The following is a 19,991-nucleotide window of genomic DNA, read 5'->3' on the forward strand; positions in this document are numbered from 1 at the left end:
TGTCGTCAAGAAGTCAAAGAATGCTAATACGAATAATGCGCTAAATTACTCTTGTTTTTGCACTATGAAAGTAGGTCTTTGTTAGTTCTGTCTGAAATAAATATTTATTAAAATAAATATTATATATAATATTTACAAAAATTGAAAACCTTTACATACATATACGTGTACATACTTAAAGATAAACTTCTCAAAAGGAAGGGTTATCTCAAATATTGTTAAATTTTTAGTATCATGATGACTTTAAAGAATTATTGGAAATAACTAATTTATGATAAGAAATTATATCTTAATCGTATTATTTTTTTTATAAAGCTTTTACACATCTTATTATTACTTACACAAACGTTTTTACACTATGTATTCTAAAAGATGTTTATTAAGTGCTAATAAAAATTCATATCGAAATAATTTTGAACTATTCAAAATAATGAACGAGGACATTTTTCAAGATCTGGGGAATAAATTCATTACATTCGTATAGTCACGATTAATGTTTTATTGAATGCGTAGTTAGAATGTTTAGTATTTACATTGATTCCACGTATTCAGATAAATAACGTTGATGAGCGCGAGTCTACGGCCGCATCGCCACGTGTCATGCGTGCCGTGCATAAAACTCGATGTATGGCTAAAAACTGTGACCGCTCATCCCGCATTTCCCATCGCAGAAGAGCCGCGAAATCAGCTTTCGCGAGACATTCGCAAAACACCGATGGCCACGGAAACGTGAGAATCTTTCCAAAGTACTTAGACTCCTTCGTCACCTCTTTCTTTACCTTCATTATTTTATACTCCAAAATTTAGCGCTAAATGCTCGATGTCCGAAGGAAAAAATGTTTAAAGGAGATGTAAAGAAGATGTCTTTTAAGCATTTTCTAAACATCTTGTCTTCTGGGTTTTCGTTTTATTCGTTATCTTCGCTATTTTAATGAAACGAGAAACAGAGCTTCGCTCGATGGGAAAAGTTCCTATCATCGGTAGAATAAAGTACAAGTCCCGATTTCATTGAAATAAGAAGGAGGTTTGTGTCTCGAAAGATCGGATCGCTCGCATCGCTCGCGTGACGCGTGCCGTTCGATTTTATTCATCAATCTTGAGGACGTATGGAAGTGAGTATACACTAGAAGAAGAACGGAAAAAAGAAGAACGGGCGAACGAGAGCAGAGAGCAAACGCTCGCCCTCTCGCGTTTGCCGTCTCCTCATTTCTCTTTTACGTTCACACGCGGACATTCATTCAGCTGAATTTGCATTTATCATTTATTTAAACATAGGTGTACACCGCGCGAACAAACACAGTGAGAATACTTCAGTGTATATCCACCCGGAGAATCGCGAGGTGCGGAGAAAGAACTGTTTTTCCGCAGCTCAGTGACGACGGCACTGCGGAGAGTCGACGGGAATTGAGGTAAGGCTTCTACAGCGCGGAAAGAACGTCGCTCATCCACCTCGGGTTCGCGTAATCAAGTTGTCGCGAAAAATCTGCTTGTCTTATCTTGTCGCGATTTCGAAGAAACATACACCACGGCTCGAAAGGAGATTTACTTAAACTCTCTGCCACTGACAAAAGATAACAAGATCACCTTAGGGCGGAATTTACACAGCCCTCGCACGTCCAAAATATATTTTTATCGCACGGCATACCGATCGGCACAATATTTTTTTTTTTTACCTTTAAATCAACAACTTTTTATTTTTATTTTTTAATCCGTGTTTATTTGTCTGTTTCAAATAGATTTGTTTTCCGTTGAATTTGATTCGGAAAATAAAAGAGGCTTCATGGTAGCAGACTAAGTGATTTAATCGAGGAGTATACGCGACTCGTCATTATTAATGGCCTCTCTCCTGCCATGCTGGTCACGACAAATAGAATTTTCGCAGCAACCCCTACGTTATGCAATAACGTATCGTATATACGGTGAGAGCTCGATCAAACGCTATCGAAAGCGATGTTTGGAACCAAACAAAAACATATGCAATCAATGATATGCGGCAAACGATAAGCGATACAAATCACTTTGGGGATTCGAAAATATGAATACCACGATTAATTGGAAGAACGATAAATCGAGCTCTCGCCGTGTACATTTGTCTGCACGTAACGAATATATACGTGTATATATGTATATATGTAGGATGCACGTACGAAGAAAACGACTCACCGATCACGCACACCGAAAGATATCAACGAGGCCGCATATCGAGCGGAAAGGTCCCCATCGGGAAACAAATTTCCTGCGAGAAACCGAGTTTCCTGTCCAAACAAATCCAGGGTAGCCTTTCCGCTTACGCAGACTTTTTCACCAATGCATATCTTATGACGTACCTTAGTACCATAGTTCCATAATCCTCTGGTCTCATTGCGATTCACGCGGTTACCGTCCGAAGTAATTGGTAATTTTGTCGCAATAAAATTATATTGCACAGCTTAAACAATAATAAAAAGACAACATATTTCTAAAATAGAAATATATTCAAATAGAGATAAATTCATCACGTTTATCGTGACATGTTTGATATTGTGTCCACTGTCCACACAGTGAGATTTAAATTTATTATTATTTCCGGACAATGTATCGGACAAAATTATTGATCTTTCACAATTCTCAAAAACTTTCTTTGAAATATCGTTGTTTTTGTACGATTTATCATCACAAAAGGATCTTCAAGTATAACAAAAGAAAAAAGAAATTGCGTTCGTATTTACATGCTGAAATCTTATTTCTCATCTCTTTATCGTGGACAGGAGAGCTTGGACTGTAACATCGCGTGCAACGAAACGCATAGATTACGCGCGAGAATTTAAGATTAAAACGTATCCTACAGTAAATCGCTAGCTCAATTCCAAAACGGAGTACAGTCGTCCCGGCAAGCACATTTACGCGGCACTCGCGCGCGAGAACGGGCGAGAAAATGGAAGATAAGGTGCGAAGGATCGAAGAACGGCTTCACAGGTGTGCACCGTACCGAGACAAACGGACTCGCCGGCGACTCTCACTGTCCTTGAGCTACAGGACACCGCATCGGACGAGCACACATCGAGCACGCGCGTAACCGCGGCTGTCAACCCCGAATAGCGTCTATCTAGTATACGCAAAAGAGACACACGTAAGATAAACCGAGGTATCGTCGAGTTCGCGGATTGTAACACGCGCACAATCATCCCCGGCACCGGAGTTTCTTCCCGGATCGGAAATGAGCGGGGCTCGTGCCGTCACCGGGCGGCAGGACAACGACTTCGGGACCTCGTTTCCTCGCCGGACCCGCCGTCAGGCCGCGGGGGACACACGGACCGAAGGACGCCGCCGGGGCTGCGATAATTCACGTAGGGTAAAGGCTCGTGAAACTCGGTATCCTCCAGCTGACGGCCGCCAGGAGGGACACGAGAAAGTTGCTCGCCAAAATTGCCGGGCTGAGGTTCCTTCTGTCGCCCCCGTGCATCGCCGCCGGCTTCTCCTCCTCTGAAACGAGATTAGAAAGTTGCGCTTCATATGGCGGAAAAGGGAAGCGGGTAAAGTGGGCTGCTTAATTTTAGATTACTCGCTCATGGATGCCGAGGGATCTAGAGGATGGCAAGACGCTTTTGAAATAGAGCTACGACACATTTGCGTCTGCTTGTACCAATTATGGTCGCAGCAAAAATGTTCATCCTTCTTAGAGATGATTTATTAAGGAATGCGCTGAAAAGTTTGCGGGTTAATATAATCTTATTAACTATTTATTTTCGTTTCTGGAGTAATATTTGCTATACGCGATTTAATATGTTATTATTCCTTAGAAGGGCATATCCCACGAGAAATTTGAATACTTCTTATGCAAATTGTTGTTCTTTCAACCGTAGTAACTTGACTTTAATAAAAAAAAATATGAGCTAACAGATCCCCTTTATACATGTAAAAATTGTAGAAGTAACGTAGAAGTAATTGAAATAAAAGCGGAATAAATCAGATTAATAACGAACAAAGAATGCAATTATCGTTGTTCTGTCTTTGTTATTTATTTATTTATTAATAATAGAAAATATTTTAAAAACATACATGTGTAAACTAGAGCAGAAATGCACGTCTAAGGAAAAGCGTAGAAGGTATTCTTCTCATACGAAGCGGTAAAACCTTTCCCCGAGAGCAGAAACAGCATTTTAAATGATCTCAGGTCGACCGACGTTCCTAGTTGAGATATAAGATGAAACGCGGATCATTTCACATTTCTTCTTGTAGAAAATACCTCTCGGCAATCTGGTCACGTGCGTGACGCTCCCTGGTTGTCACGTGCTTCGGCATCAACGAAGACATGGCAAACAGTGGATGAATATCTGTCGAACTTCTCGAGTTTTCCAAGGCAGTTCTCTCTTTTCACGCCGCCTCAAAATAAACTACTCTTTCGAATACTAAAATTTAATTCTGAAAGACTTCCATAGATAGTGTCCATTTTTTGCTCCACACATGCTATAGTTCTTAACAAATTGCTATAGACGTGATAAATCAGCAACGTGTTTTAAAAATATTTTATAAAATCTACAATATCTCAGTATCTTTTAGTATGTACTTGAACTTTTACTCCGTTATTTTTATAAAAACAACATTCGAGTGTGCATTTATATATTCTAAAATTCTCAAATAATTAATCTAAATGTAATAGTAACGCTTTAAGATTGTCTGGCATAGAACTTTTCAAACTAGTTGTTGTATTTTTTCCAACCTAATATTGTTTCCCTTATTTTTTTTATAAGAACAGCGCGCTTGGGTAAACAAGACCGTAAAGTTTAACGCAAAGAGATTTAATACAATGTACACTAATGCCTAAGAGAAACTTTCGACGACTGGGGCGATGTCGAAGGCATGTCGCGGCACGAGCATGGAAAAAAAGATTAAACTAAAATCGTGTGAGGGAGGAGGGTATCGTCTTGTGTAAGGAGAAAATAATAGATAAGTTTGATAATGCCCCACGGACACTATCGCGTTGTTACGTAGTTACTAAGCGCGTTAAAGTGTAAGTAAAGCCGACCCGAAGTTACACACCGTACTTTCAAAAAATTGCGTTCGAACTTCGTCTTCGCGGAACAAACTCGGGGCGTTTCGTAAAAAGTTACGTCGTTAGAGGGACGGTCGTACAATTTTCAAGCGCCTTTCTGTTATCGTAGGCGAGCCGTGTGGGATCGCGGGGTGAATGCGTCTGCGAGAACTGCGAAATCCGATCGTAACGAGCTCCTTACGAGCCGTTTAATTGTTCGGCACTTACTCTAATGAATATTCAAGTTTCGTGGAAGTTACTCCCGGCCGATCGGCGGCTGATCTCTTCTTCCACAACGTAACCAGAGCGAGTCAATTACCATCGCGTTTTAATGCGTGAATTCAGCCTACTGACACATTGCAATCCGCAAGCTGCTCGTACTGTAGAAACCTCGGATCTTTAGCGATCGTATCGCTGTAATCCACGATTCAGCATTGCCGAACAATAGTAAATCCAGAGGAAAGCTAATGAAATTTAATTACCGGAAAACGTCAAAGATTCCCTCCTTGACGCGCACACGTCAAGGATCGACATGTGATATTGCTTGAACCACGTAACATTTGCATTGTGCGTTAAATATAACAGCAAATCATCTACTTTTGTATTTAGGTCCGCGCAAAATTTCCTCGCGAAATCAAGGTGGATCATTCGATAAATAATTCTGTATAACACTATTTTATTTAATGTTCCATTTTCTATGAACGTTCTTATGATAAAATTTCGCGATGCATTTTGTTGGATTAAATTTCCCGCGTTCAGAAATTTCCCTCAATTAACATCAAATCCAAAGTTAAATTCAGCTGAAACTAATGAGAATATGGCTCCGTGTTTCTCACCTTCGATCACGTGGACCATGACAGACGCCGCTTTGGCGTTGCTAGGTACGCACGTGTAGTTGCCGTCGTGCGTAAGCTTCGTTTTATTCACCGTCAGAATGGAGCCGCTCGACGTCAGCTTGACATCAACGCCGGGCTCCTCGTCGTAATTTATCATACGACCCTGACGATACCAGAAGACGTAAAGGGGCCTTTCCGTGGCCGCCATAAGTTGACATTCCAAACGGAGGCTCGAGCCTTGCTTCACGTGCAGATCAGGCGCACCTGGTATTATCGAGTATGCCTCCGTAATCTTGAGACGAGCGAAGTTTCGCTGCACCGGGTGCGACGTCACCTGCAATCGTAATACAGCTATACCTTTAACTTTTCATAGTACGTAAGACACGAGTTCGGAAGAGTTGAAACATTTGTACAGGGTGACAATCGGGAAATGCTTAAACTCGTCGTCAACCTATATAATTCTGTTTGCTGATGTAACGAGAATTCTTTTTTTTACATACATTTATCTTTAAAATATCTAAGAAAAGCATAAAATTATATGCAAACACGACTATACGTTGATAATATAATAACGAGTGATTTTATATAAATTTAATATATTATACGATATTATACAAAATGATATTACGAAAATTGAGATATTGTAACTTGAGCATTTTCCACACAACAATAGCTAATTTCAAATTATAACAAACCACATATATTATATTGTAATATATATTATAAATTGTATTCACATCGTCAAAGCTACGTTGATTGCTCTATAGAGAACCCTGCTGAAGCTAAAGCCGCGGCTAATCACCGCGACCTGAAACAGAGCTTGTGACCGACCGCTTTGGCATTTCAGCTGACATTTTATGCATGCGAAACCTTTAACGAAGTGTCACGAAATCATATATTAGAAATTATTCAATTTACCATGCATAGTTAAAACCGTTCGATAGCTATTTTATTCAATCGGTACTGAAAATTTAACTTATTTAATCTTGCATTTTAAAACAAGAACTAATCGGTCGATATTAAATACTGAAATCTATCTCATGTTTAAGTCTATAATTAATATGGTAGTAAATTGATATGTTCTCATTGTTACGATAATAATCTAATGAGTGAACTGCACAAAAATCGCATTTATATATGTATATACTCGTATTTCTATATTCTTTATTCTATCTTCTATATTCTATATTAAGATATAACATTTAATTGGCATTTACTTTATCTTTGATCGCGTGAAGCTAAATATCTTTTTTTTTAGCTCTGTACAAATAAAATAAGAAGATATTGGATTTACACGATCAAAGATAAGATATGCGAATTAAATGTTATATCGTAATGTTGGAATCTAAAAATACGAGTAAAAATACGCTAAATAAAGATTATAACATTGCAGTTAAATATTCTGAAAATTAAAAATATCACAATAAAAGCTTTGCCAAATTACCTGACATTCATAGATGCCGGCATCGTCCAAAGTTACTGTGCGTATTGTGAGTTGCCAATCGGTGCTTGAATGCCTGACGACAAATCTCTTGTCAATGGAGTGTGTGCTGGTACCGACTGTTAACAACTGTCTGTCCCTGCGTCTCACCCACGTGATCTATAACAAAAAAAAAACAAGAAGCAATTAATACGTATAAGCTTTTAAATTAGTATAATTTTACAAGAATATTACAGGACTGTCAGATCTTTTATTTTTAAAAAAGCAATTATACGATTATAGTTGCAAGACTTGGTTAAAAGTAAGAACGTGTACAGCACACTTTGAACGTTTAGATCTTCGAAACTAATAAACGTAGAGTAATAATTGACATCTCATTTTAAAGCTTAAGAAGTCCCATTTATGATAAAACAAGTCGGAACCCTCCATTTCTTACCTCTTCGATACAGTAGCGTTAAAAAGTTCAGTTAAATTTCTTGTCGATGCAACAAAAACATGTCACACTTTGAACGTTTAGATCTTCGAAACTAATAATCGTAGAATAATAATCAACATCTCATTTTAAAGCTTAAGAAGTCCCATTTATGATAAAACAAGTCGGAACCCTCCACTTCTTACCTCTTATATATATATATATATATATGTGTGTGTGTGTGCAAGGAACACAGCCTCGTAGCGCGACGCGTATGCGGCACTCATGGCGGTTTACGTATTTCTCAGGCAAGAATTCAACAACGCCAACTGAATCTTTCGTGACAAAGCATCCAGGACAAAGGTTCCATCTATCGACTCACGCAAAAATTAGGGCGATATTTGAAAACCAACTGCCAGTTATGCTGTACACGTTCTTACTTAACATACTTCCGGACCTACATATATACATAGGTATACATAATGTTTGAAAGCATTTAGGCTATTTACAGTAACAATATATGGAAACAAATATGTACGTCAGGCAATGAGAGAGAAACCTCGATGCACATCGAATATCAATTATCATGGCCATTAGAGCACCCTAATTTCAAGGTAATTTTCGTTCCCCAGAGAGCAGACCACAAAACTATGCTCAATATAATAGCGAAATACGAATAGCGGCTACATACGGTATTTTAATTATGTAGCGATACCATTAATTCTGCGCCACTTTTGGACACAACCGAAGAGAATCAATTTATTTAATCATTCACGTAAACCCAAAATCTGTTAAATCATTGAAATATAAAAGAGAGTTGATTTGCGAACATATTATTATCCATAATTAAAACCATTTTAATCTTAATACGAGTGTTCTTAAACATTGAAGAATTCCTTATTGAAAACTTTTTTTACAGGAAAAGAATATCTTAAAGGAAGCTCTTAAAATATTTTTCACGTTAATAATAAATTTTTCTCTCATTCAACATCTATCAATGTATGTATTATTATGAGGAACTACGTTTCCTAAACGTAACAACGAAGATGCCTGTTAATCAATAGCTCTCGGTGAAATTTAATTATTTCCAATTAGGAAGTTCCTCGTTGCGAAGCCTCCTCCTAAATTTCGATCCGGTGGATCAGAGACGTCACGTTGCCAAACCAATCATTTTTTATATCCGAATCCCTAGTCGGGACGTACTCCATCGTAAACGTCTTAGTACTTCCAGGCAGAAACATAATTAAGCCGATTCCACGTAATACATCCCGGGGAAACCAATTCCCAAGGATATGACATTTCTGGTACCGCCAAACCCGGTAATCCCGAGTACTTGCTGTAATCCTGGATCTCACCACGAAAAGGACCTATCTACGGCGCACCGACGTGCACGGTGTGTATGTGTGCGCGCGCGTGTTTGCTTGCACGTCGCTAGTCTTTGACTGGTGAAAGTTATCGGGTAGTAGAGTTTGCTTCAATCGGCGCGAAGTTACGAGAACTTCGCCAGTGTCTTCGCGAACAGTCGGAAGGACAAAGATCCCCCCCCCCCCAACGTCCGTCTTTCGGTTTCAACTAATTCCAGATACGGTTATACACACACATACGGATTGTTAGGACGAACGATGTTCCTGTCTTGCTGCCGAGTACGTGAACTTCATTACTTGAGATTACTTGCGTGGCCAATTAAGGGGGTTACTTAGAAACATTAAGAGGTCAAAGCAACCCAGTTGCGCTAAAGCAACTAAAGGTTTCAAGCGAAACTAATGAACATTATGACATATGTATATTACACGTGGACGTCCCCATCTAAATTATCCCAGGAATTACAAGTTGCAATACCCCTTCTAATTATTTTTAGTTTAAACGTATACGAAAAGATACTGCGGTATATTCGCCTCAACGAGGGAAACTGTTGAAGTTTGTGCGCGCGGCGGGCCTATTTGGCTTTCCAGCGGAAAGGGTTAAAAGTTTGTACGAGGCGAGCGAGAAGCCGGGTGTAGTCCGCCAAAGGATTAAAACCAATTAAAACTTGGAACGAAATGCAAATTGGAGTAGCATGTCCGATCCGTGTCGGGCCTCCTCCATACTTAATTTCCTCTTACGTTGTCTTGCCTGACTCGATCATCATCATCAGTCTTGTTAGACGCGGGTTAGGTAACCGATGGCACCAGAATTCCCGCGGGAAGCTATTAAGCCGATGTAGGGATTGCTAGCCTAAGCGGGAAAGACTTTGTACAGCGGCAAGTAAATGGCATCTACACGCGCGGAAAGTGCACACACGCGGCACACAAGCCGAGAGCTGACACTGCCGTGGGACGCGTGGAAGCTTAATTGGGAAATACCCCGATTACAGCATGCCAAGCTACCCATGCCGACACATTCTTTATTCCGTCGGCCGGGAATTGCCATCTGCGATCGGAAATTTGTGCCGTTGCATACCAGACATCTCGCAAAAGCGAATAGCAGGAAGCGCGACGACAAAAACTGCGTTTAAACGCGCGATATTACAGAATCACGGTGATTGAAGCGCGCGTTAAATCATAATGAAATAATAATTCGAAGCGTTTCTATGAAAATGCTTGTCGCTCGATTACAAAAAAAAGGGAATAATTTTTGGAGTGATAAGAATATTTCCACTCGCAATGAAACCGCGGTAACGGCAGGAAGGAAATTAAAGGTCGCCCCGTTCCTATCGCTACTGCACTCTCGCGATCGCTTTCAACTCTTGCTCGATAGCAAGCATCGGGATTGCTACCGATAAGGAACACCGAAAGTTCATTCGTTTATCAAACAAACCATTTTAAAAGTATTCTTGTAATGAGGAAAGTTCCTTCACCTATCCGCCCCCGCGCGGGAATCAAGCCAACCGCTACACAGCCGCGCTCTATACGTGTCACAACCTCGGGAACTTAGAGCTACGTAGAGCGACGGTATTACTTACAAGATCGAAGAGAACTGGAGGTGAAACCCCTCTCTTGATATTAAAGATAATTTAGTTCTGACAATTTCACATATTATACCTTCCGTGGCGATCACTAATAGAAATTATATATTTCCTTTTTTTTTTAAATGTTACAATTTAATTTTATCAGTCGAATATTTTCATATAAAGATGATAAGAATATAAACTATCGCTTGGAATAAAAATATTCGTAGAACATGTATCTTCCTTTTTGAATCAAGGTATTTAAATAATTTATATCAAGCTCAAGTTATCAGAAGTACTGGACATTTCATTATAAAACATATACCAAGTCATTTACTTTCATTGATTAACTTAATTTTTATCGCGAAGAGATGTGGGCATTTAAAGACAACTCTTGCATGAAGTTACTAGTTTACGAGAAAAATTGATTTCCTTGTGAACTTGAAGTGACAGTGAATTTGCGCATTGATTATAGTTTAACAAGAGAGAACACACTATCGAGGTTTAGTTTGAAAACAGTTATAATCGATATGTCGATTTTGATGTATTGAGATGTGAAAGTGTGTTATAGTCAATTGCTGTGCATCGCTCAATCACTGTATCTATTACTTTATTTAATCAAATATTGATGTTATGATTTTAGGCGTGATTGACGTTAGCCAATCACACAGAGAATTTCTGCACACGATGCTTTCGATAACAATTTGAATCTAACACTTTAAACATTCAATCAAATAAAGATCTATTGATCTTGTGTCTATTGATTCAATAAATAAGTGCGACATACATGCCGTACAATTTCGTTATTTCGAGTTTAATAAGAAATCGCAGCCATCACTAAATAATGTAATACGTGTATAATATATTTACGTTACATTAGCTTTGCAAATGGATATTCCATATTGATGTGAAAGCATTAAAACGCTTAATCTATTTTTCATCATTTCCGTGATATCGATCCCATCCGTGCCATCCAATCTGATCTACCTGTTCGTGATTATCAATCGCGTTTCACCGCGATACATTTCATTCAGTTTGCACGTAGAAAGACGCCTTTGAAACGTATTTTCTCCATTCGGTGTAAAACAAATTATATCACACGCACGGGAATCGAGGCGAAGACCGAATGAAGCGGGAGCCGATACTTTGCGGTATCGAATCCTCCGGAAGAACGAGCTCTCGAATCCGCCCATTTCACTAATGGTATCTTGCCTCGAACCAGCAAAAAAAAACTCATGTTATCCCCGCAAAACAGGAAAAAAACACGTATAATTTCACAAACGATGAGGCGAGAAGGTGCTCAGGTACTTTTAGAGGCGGGAATTTAATGTTTCAATATGTTTACGAAGGAATTCATCGCTCGAATCTTTTCATTTCCGGTAATTCCCCATTCCGCCGAACTCTCATTCGCTCCATCTACGTTCTCAAAGGGAGAGAGAGCGCCGCCGCACTCTATCCCTCGTATCTCACCACCCGGATATCCTCCATTATACCCTCGCCCGTCTTATCCCACGATTCATCGTAGCCGAGGACGTTCCTCGAGGAAGCACTCCACTTTGGAAGTAACCCCACGCATATTCATTTCTTCGTCGAGGATGATGTTGAGGAAGAGCACGCGGGTACAAAACGTCGACTCCTTCGTAACACTTGGACGGGGTACCCGCGCGTCCTTTACCGCCTAGCTGTTTGACATTTATCGCGTGATTTACCGTAGGTCAACGTTCTCTCCCTCGCGGCGTTTCCGAGTCGAGCAGGTAATCTTTCCGACGGTTTCCATTATAGATATACCACACGTTACGTTATCGCGCAACGTTGACGCATTTCCTGGACGAGATAAGTGCATTACGCCCGATATGAGTAGGTCTTGGCAGAATAAATTAATCGCATTATACGCACAGTCGCCATATAATGTTACGCGTCAAATTGAGAGCCAAACTCGAAGGATCGGGCGCTATGCTTTGCATAATTCGCGCTTGACTTCTCGAGCATGAATCGCGGCCCGCGGGGAATAATGATTAATTACCGCGCGGAAAGCATACTTAAGACGTCCGGCCTCCGCAGGTTCCATCCGGATCGCGAATCCTTCCGCGACGAAACAAATAGCCTATTGTGCTTCTCGAGCAGCCGGTACCATCGGGTAACTCGACTTCCCGAGTCTCAATTTACGTTAGAGCGAAAATTTCTCTGAATATATACGTCCGTACGAACTGCCGTAAAAAGAAACGTTTGATATCTCTCAGGAGTTTCTCCTGGATTTAAAATAACACCGGATACTTGGGAGAATACGGCGAATATAAGAAGCTGGGTACAAAAACGGCTTTGAATATTTCCGCCGCTCAACTTTTGCGCGAAACTTTTTCGGCGCATTCCGAAGGAAAGATAAATGATGTTTTAAACTGAAGAATCCCGGAGCTCATTGATAAAACGCGAAAAGAAGTCTGCCGATAATTTACACACGGTAATACGATATCTTATAAGTGGAAAATACGCGCAGGAATTTGTACTGATCGTACTGTGTCTCATCCTTAAAGTAGTGGATATCGAAACGTGTGTAATAGAAGATTTTATGAGAAACTTCTTGCTGTTAAAAAAATATTTTTAGAATGAAAACATTCAATGGAAGAATTCGTACGATAAATCTAATGATATTACATATTATATCTCTTATTTATATCTATGGATTTGTATCTATAGATTTATCATTTATCTACATATAGGTATCTAATGCTATTATCTCAAAATAAAATATATTAATTTATAACGCCTAATTAAGGAACCTATAATTAAGAAAATGTAATAATGATTCAGCGTGATAATTAGATTAAATTGGAAGTAGATAATTAGACATGGTTCTCAATTCAGGAATCGATTCATCCTTTAAATTCAATTTACTCTAGTCATTATTACTTACTATATTTTAGTAAATAATACTTTAGTTTAGATAGATACCATTTATTCATCGTTTGAACAAATTTTACGACACCTATATCTGGTTATCACTATGAATACACGACATGTTACTTCGTCGCAGAAAGGATAAACTTCCGTACGACGGCAGTTACATAGACAAGATGTAATGCACTTTTTCCCTCCCTTTCTTCAACCCCGCCCCTTTTGCCACCCGCGATAGCGAGGCACTTTTTATTTGTTTTGGCCTTAGCCGCGGCATAAAGAAGCCTTGGGGCAGCCTTATTTCTTGTTTCTGTATTTCTGTAGTACACAAGACGCGCATGAATTCATCTTTTATTCATGGTTGACGACGACGCGCGGGATTCGTCGAGGTTATATGCGGTTCGTGACAGGGAGTTTTGCATAAGTGGCCTTAGATTTTGCAACTTTTGTATCGTCCAGAACAAAAATCGCGCCAGCGAGCGATCGGTCCGATGCAGCGAAAGACGATAAATAAACATATCAATCTCTCAAACTGTATAGGAAAACATCTCAAGCTCACAGTTCTGATTTTCTGAAATTTTCATAAAATTAAAGCTACGGTTTTTTTTATTTAACTGTAAAATATGATACTATTTATCAATATTACGTTATTGGCAAAGCGAAGAGATTCTTATTTGAAAATGTCGGCTGTTTTAATGAAGAGTACATCCGTAACGAGATTTAATTACTATCCAGGAATTTGCCATTTATATATTTATTATAATTTATTACTTATATATTCATTTTGGATAAATTTATTTGGTTTATATTCATTATGGATAAATTTTGCTTTCAGTTATCTCTTCCGCAAAATCAACTTGCCTAACAAACAACAAATTATTTATTTCATATAAATAATAAGCACTAAATCAAGTTCAATTTGCTAAAATTTTACTCGATTAAGATATAAATGCATTTCAATAATTTAATCAAGGGTACTTCCTCTTCGTGCAATTATACGCTTATTGGAAACGAAGTTTTGTAAAGAAAATGGATGTTAAAAACATAAATCGCTTTGCTGCCGTTAAATTTGTACATAACTCTGGTAAAATGCGTGAAGTGGCAAGAAACCTGGAATACTCTCGCTGTAAGTAAATTACGAGCTGAAGTCTCTACTCTTCGTACCCAGCGGAGCTGTAAAATCCAGAAATCAAAGGAAGAAGAGCAAACCCTCCGTGGACTTCGTATAAACATGCCGCATCCCCCGAGAGCGTTCCCAAGTTTTCATGCCCGTTTATGGCGGTTGCGGGCTTTAGCATTGACACGCAGCGCGTTATCGATTTGTTTCGGACTATTGAAACGCGATTTCAATTTATGTCAAAGCGAGCAACTGTTCTGTTTAAGAAAGAAGCCTGCAGAACTCAAAAGAATCCCCGTTTTTCCGTAAAAGTATAATTTATTAAATGCTCAAGGAAGAGATGCTGCAGGATCATGTTTATAAATGCGAAAACCACCGGAGGAATGATAATGCGAAGAGATTTTTATTTAAAAATGTCTGTTTTAATGAAGAGTACATCCGTAACGAGATTTGATCACTATCGAGAAATTTATCGTTTTATTTAAAGACGATAGTCTGTAACTTTTGACATACTCCGTATGACGGACGGCTCCACTCCAAATATGACCGTTTTATATATATGTATATATATAAGTCCGTTTTCAAACGATACGAAACAGGTGTGTTGGAAAATGCGCGTTTAAAGTCGGCTTACGTCTCGCGCGATGTTGCTGGCACGGGAAACCCGTCGGAATTTCATGGAAACGTGCGTCGCCTGTCGCGCAGAGAGAATCGTCTGTCGACTCTCGGAATTCCATTCCGATTTCTAAAGTATACCCCCAGCCAGCGAGTATCGAGAGAGGAATGTTTCCACCATCTCGATATCGCGTATGCACATAACGCGGATTGCCCTTTCGTTCCTTCCTCACCCCTTTTTTTGCGGACGGGGAGAGAAAAAAAGAGGAATACAGTTTCACGCGGCATCTGGCGCGTCCTTGGTTTAATGTTGAAACCCGCTAAAATATTCTAAAATATTCCCGAGTGAACTTCTCGGCTTCGCGAGGGCAGAGGCAAGCGTAATAGGCATCTGGTATAACGGCGCGGAATTCGGCATTGTTCACGAGAGAATACATTCCAAATACTGAATCGACCGACGAGATGCGGGGTTTGGCGGAGGTGTAATCCCCAATTTCCCGCGGAGAAAGGCCGAGTTAATGTAGACGTCAAGAGGCGCGGGAGATGCGAGAATTCGGATAGAGTCCTAAAAAGAACAATTCTAACTCGTGTGGTGCGATGGAGCGATGGACATCGATTTTTTTTAGTGTTGTTTGGGTCAATCAATACCTCACGTTCATCGTTACCGAAATGCCGAGTCCGATATGGGTGAAAATAATTCGGGATGAAGCACGAATGCAGATGCGTACGCCATTCACGCAGATTGTCCGTTGATTTTTCTCGTGGCACTCTAAGTAAGACAAAGAGCATACGCTATGCCGAAGTACCACACCGCTGTAGACCGTAAAACTGGGGCAATTTGCTGGACCGACGGCTGCAGCATTAAAGTACATAGCGAGGGTCGCAGGCAAAAAGAGAGAGAGAGAGAGAGAGAGAGAGAGAGAGAGAGAGAGAGAGAGAGAAAGAGAGAGAGAGAAAGAGCAAACAGCCCGCAACTCACGGGCAAAAATACCATATCGACCTATCATTTATACCTCCAGCATGGCGCATCGCGTTCGTTTCCGCTTTCAACACCGCAGGCCGTATATAGGACGCACATGTTTGCGTGGTTACGCAGAATCTATATATCCATAAGGAATAGAGTATCATACATGTCTGTGCTTTCAATCAGCGAGCTCGACAAATCAAAGAAACCCGAGATCCATAAAGAGTTATTAAAACGCGCTACGTTAAGCCCGTTTATAAGATAAATGTATGATTTTTTCATTTCTTGTACTTTTACTGCAATAAAAAAATCTTTAACATCTTCACAATAGAATCAGTCTTTTCGCAAAGTTAAAAAAATATGGTGGACATTCCAAGAATTGTAATTTAAATAACGGCCCGAAAAGGTGGGCTTATGATACCAATCAAATTCGATAAGACCATTGTTGTTGATAATGGTGGTATCTAAAAAATTGAGTTTTTTGTTACCAACTTCTATGGTAAACTGTAAACGTGGATGGAACGAATTAAAAGTTTGTAATGTGAAATCGACCATGTCGTAGGGTATGGCTCAAGGGAACGGGCTTGGAAAAATTAGCGGGGAAAGAAGACCCTGTTGAGCTTGACTCTAGTCTGGCACATAAAAAAATATATTGTTTTATTTGATACCATACTTTGACAAAAATAATTCTTTTTTTTTTTTTTTTTTTCAAAGAAGGTGTGTAATTCTTCATTGAACAGACCCGTGGACGCGATGTGTGGAGATATATCAACGTCATCACGTGCGATAAATGGAAATTAGTCACGCATGTCGTTGTCTTGGCGTGTTGCGTAATTCATTTTGTTCTTTTTTGACGAAGCACCAAGCGATGAAGATAAAACGCGTCTGAAAATATTGTCAGCAAGCGATTGCCGAGATAATTCGTGTATTAAAGAAAATTTGTACTTCAACTTTAATAGCGGCCGTGATGGAGGATATTTTTCCTGCAAAGAGCCTCTTCGACATTGCAAATTTTATCTTCGCGTTTGTCATTCACCGTCCCGACGGTTTACATTTGAATGGTCGTTTCACCGCTACGACACGAACGCCAACCATATTAGAAACAGCGAATACTCCGTTTCTTTATGGATCACTCGCGCTTGGCATGTGCGCGATAGGAAACGGAAATTAAATGAGGATCGTTCGGACCTGTCCGTATAACGGAAATGAAAATCTGGAAAATCTGGTGTGAATGGAAGAAGACGACGAGCGGCTTTTGAGATGGGGTAGAGAAATGGTACGAAGAGAGGAATCGAGCAGGGAAAAATGTTGATTATTAATATTTCAATATTCCGTCAGAGAAATAATTCCCTGAAAAATTACTCGTTTATTACGTATTTCAATTAAGCATTTTAATTCAGTGAATAATGTCGTTTTCAGCTGATTTCCACGTTTGCGTAATAGGAATTTTAATTCTTTTTGTATATCTACTATAATTTATTGTAGCACGATATTAATAACTGCATTTGTAAATAATATTCAATTTATGTACCGTTTCAAATTGCGTATACTGCTAGTAAAATACAACGCGAGCAAATCAATTTTTATAACATTATTTTCAACAATACATATTCAAACGACAGACATAAAAAGGATCTGACAAAATTAGTCATATTGCAATTATTTTTTATCGGTGAAACAAATAACATATAGATATACTTTTAATCAAAAGAAACATTGACATTTAAATGAACTGAAGTAAAATATCGTTATGCAAACTGTGTGACACTTACTGTTCCAGCTCCAGGATCGGGAATTTTGCACGGCAGAACTGCCGTGGTACCACTTTGAGCAAGCACCTCTCCAATTGGTCCTTCAAGAACATCACGAACATCTTCATTTTTACCCTCCGGGGCATTCAATGGGGCGATTGCATTATTGGCACTTGAGTTCTGCTGATGCTTCGCCTGGCTCACTGCGGACATAAATTACAACAATGCTTTCTGAAGATAGAAGAAAACCATTTTGCTCGATCCAAGTAACATCTGTGTATGACGTGTCGTATCAACAAATTAATATTACTAACAATCTTTTTCGTCGCCGTAAATTCTAAATCTGAAAATTGGTTTCAGATAGTTATAATATATTATATATTTGTTACACTATATACGACATATTTTCAAGATATTTCCCCACGTAAAAATTGCTTTTAATCTGTATAAACAATCTTAAAAATATTCTAAATCTTTATTTTACTTCTCTACGCAATTGTAAAACTAATTGTAAAGTGGGTACAGTATGTCATGTCTTGGTTACAATAATAATTTTATACAAAAAATCCTCTGGGAATATATGAATATTGTAAAAATAGGAGCTCTATATAAATCTGCTCTTTAATGCGACCTTTTTCTTTTAATCTTTCTTTTACTCAGACCTTAGCGCAGATTGCAGAACAGGGATTGATTAATTAAAGTCTCCCAGAAGATTCAATTAAATGAAAATTACGAAAGTGCTGTAATAAAATGTGAGAAATCACGCCACGTGTTTTCTCGTACATCTAGCAAAGTTCCGCGCTCATAATATCTGTCTCTCCTATGAGGGCTATTAGTTTTAAGGCCGGCTATGATCAAGGATTAAGAGCGATTTCCATGGTTGACGAAGGGCGCGGCGCAGAGAATGTGAGAGACGACGGAGCACCCTCCTGCTCCGAGATTAATGCAGCCACCATCGCGACGATAACGCATAACCCGAGCGTCGCCCGAGTGGCTTAAGTGAATAACTTAGTCATGGCAATTACGATGGTTCAGTTGGACGTTTACCGGTGCCCAAGATGCGCCAAACCGCGGCGAATTCCCGCAGATATTCAGCCGGAAACTTTCTTGCATTGTGCCTCGCCTCCTGCTTGTCTCTGGGCACATCTCAGACTTTCCCGAGAAAAAAAAAAAAGAATCTTCCGCGAGAATTTTATCCGCGAGCGTCTTTTTCGAGCGAGATTTTCAACTGGCAAATATCCAGCTGGAAAGCCTCTATTTCTGTTCAACGAGTTGAAAGCCCGAGCTCGAAACTTGACGCCTCGCGCCAACGATGCAAAGTTCGCTTTTAAAACGTTGCGATATACACGCCGCGCCGCGTGAACGTTTATGGCAACATTTTTGTTTGGTTGCAGTTCTTCTTACACAATAGTACGCAACTATAATTCGGCTTTTACGTAAGTTATATTAGACAAATGCGTTCGCGAATGACAAATATAATCTTTATGATCTAATTTTATTCTAATATTCAGCAAATTAAATATTTATATACTTTAATAATACACTTTCTAATTAAGAAAATGCATTAATATTAATAACAGAATTTTCTCTTTGATCGTTATAAGTAAAACCTATCAATCCAATTACGCAATACCATCATATTGCCATCATATTATTTCTCTTTTTCTCATATTTGCACGTTTCAATAATTTACAAGTTTAAAAGACTCTATTTTGCTAATTGCATCGTAACAAGATTTCACTTTACATTTATACACATTTATACAAAAGATTGTGGCTCTTGTGTAAATTGATTTTTAGACACTAATTAATCATGATAAGTCAATTTGTTAAATAATATTCATTACATTAACATTACACTTTTATTTAATTTTTATTATATACAATTAGATATTGTTAGAATATAAAACAAAATATAAAATGTGTGTGTATTTCCCATAATAGATATATATATATATATATATAAAACAAGAAAAGAACCATTATAAACACATAATTTATGTTTTATTAATACCCATCTCAATTAA

At 38.9% G+C, this 19,991-nt stretch overlaps 1 protein-coding gene across 1 annotated transcript in view; it reads right to left on the reverse strand.

The window, feature by feature from the left end:
- Window positions 1-479: 479 nt before the first annotated feature.
- The window catches only part of LOC139774730 (zwei Ig domain protein zig-8), a 91,694-nt gene continuing 72,182 nt past the window's right edge, over window positions 480-19,991 (reverse strand). The window contains exons 3-6 of the mRNA XM_071710155.1: window positions 17,987-18,168; window positions 7,292-7,447; window positions 5,848-6,181; window positions 480-3,462 (exon numbers count right to left, since the gene is read on the reverse strand). Coding sequence (XP_071566256.1) covers window positions 3,323-3,462; window positions 5,848-6,181; window positions 7,292-7,447; window positions 17,987-18,168 — 812 coding nt within the window. The 3' untranslated portion in view covers window positions 480-3,322. The remainder of the gene's footprint in view (window positions 3,463-5,847; window positions 6,182-7,291; window positions 7,448-17,986; window positions 18,169-19,991) is intronic.

This window comes from Temnothorax nylanderi, unplaced genomic scaffold (assembly GCF_030848795.1).
Source record: "Temnothorax nylanderi isolate EJ_2023f unplaced genomic scaffold, tnyl_v1.0 TNYL_tig0086_pilon, whole genome shotgun sequence".
In the NCBI taxonomy this organism is placed as follows: Eukaryota; Metazoa; Arthropoda; class Insecta; order Hymenoptera; family Formicidae; genus Temnothorax; species Temnothorax nylanderi.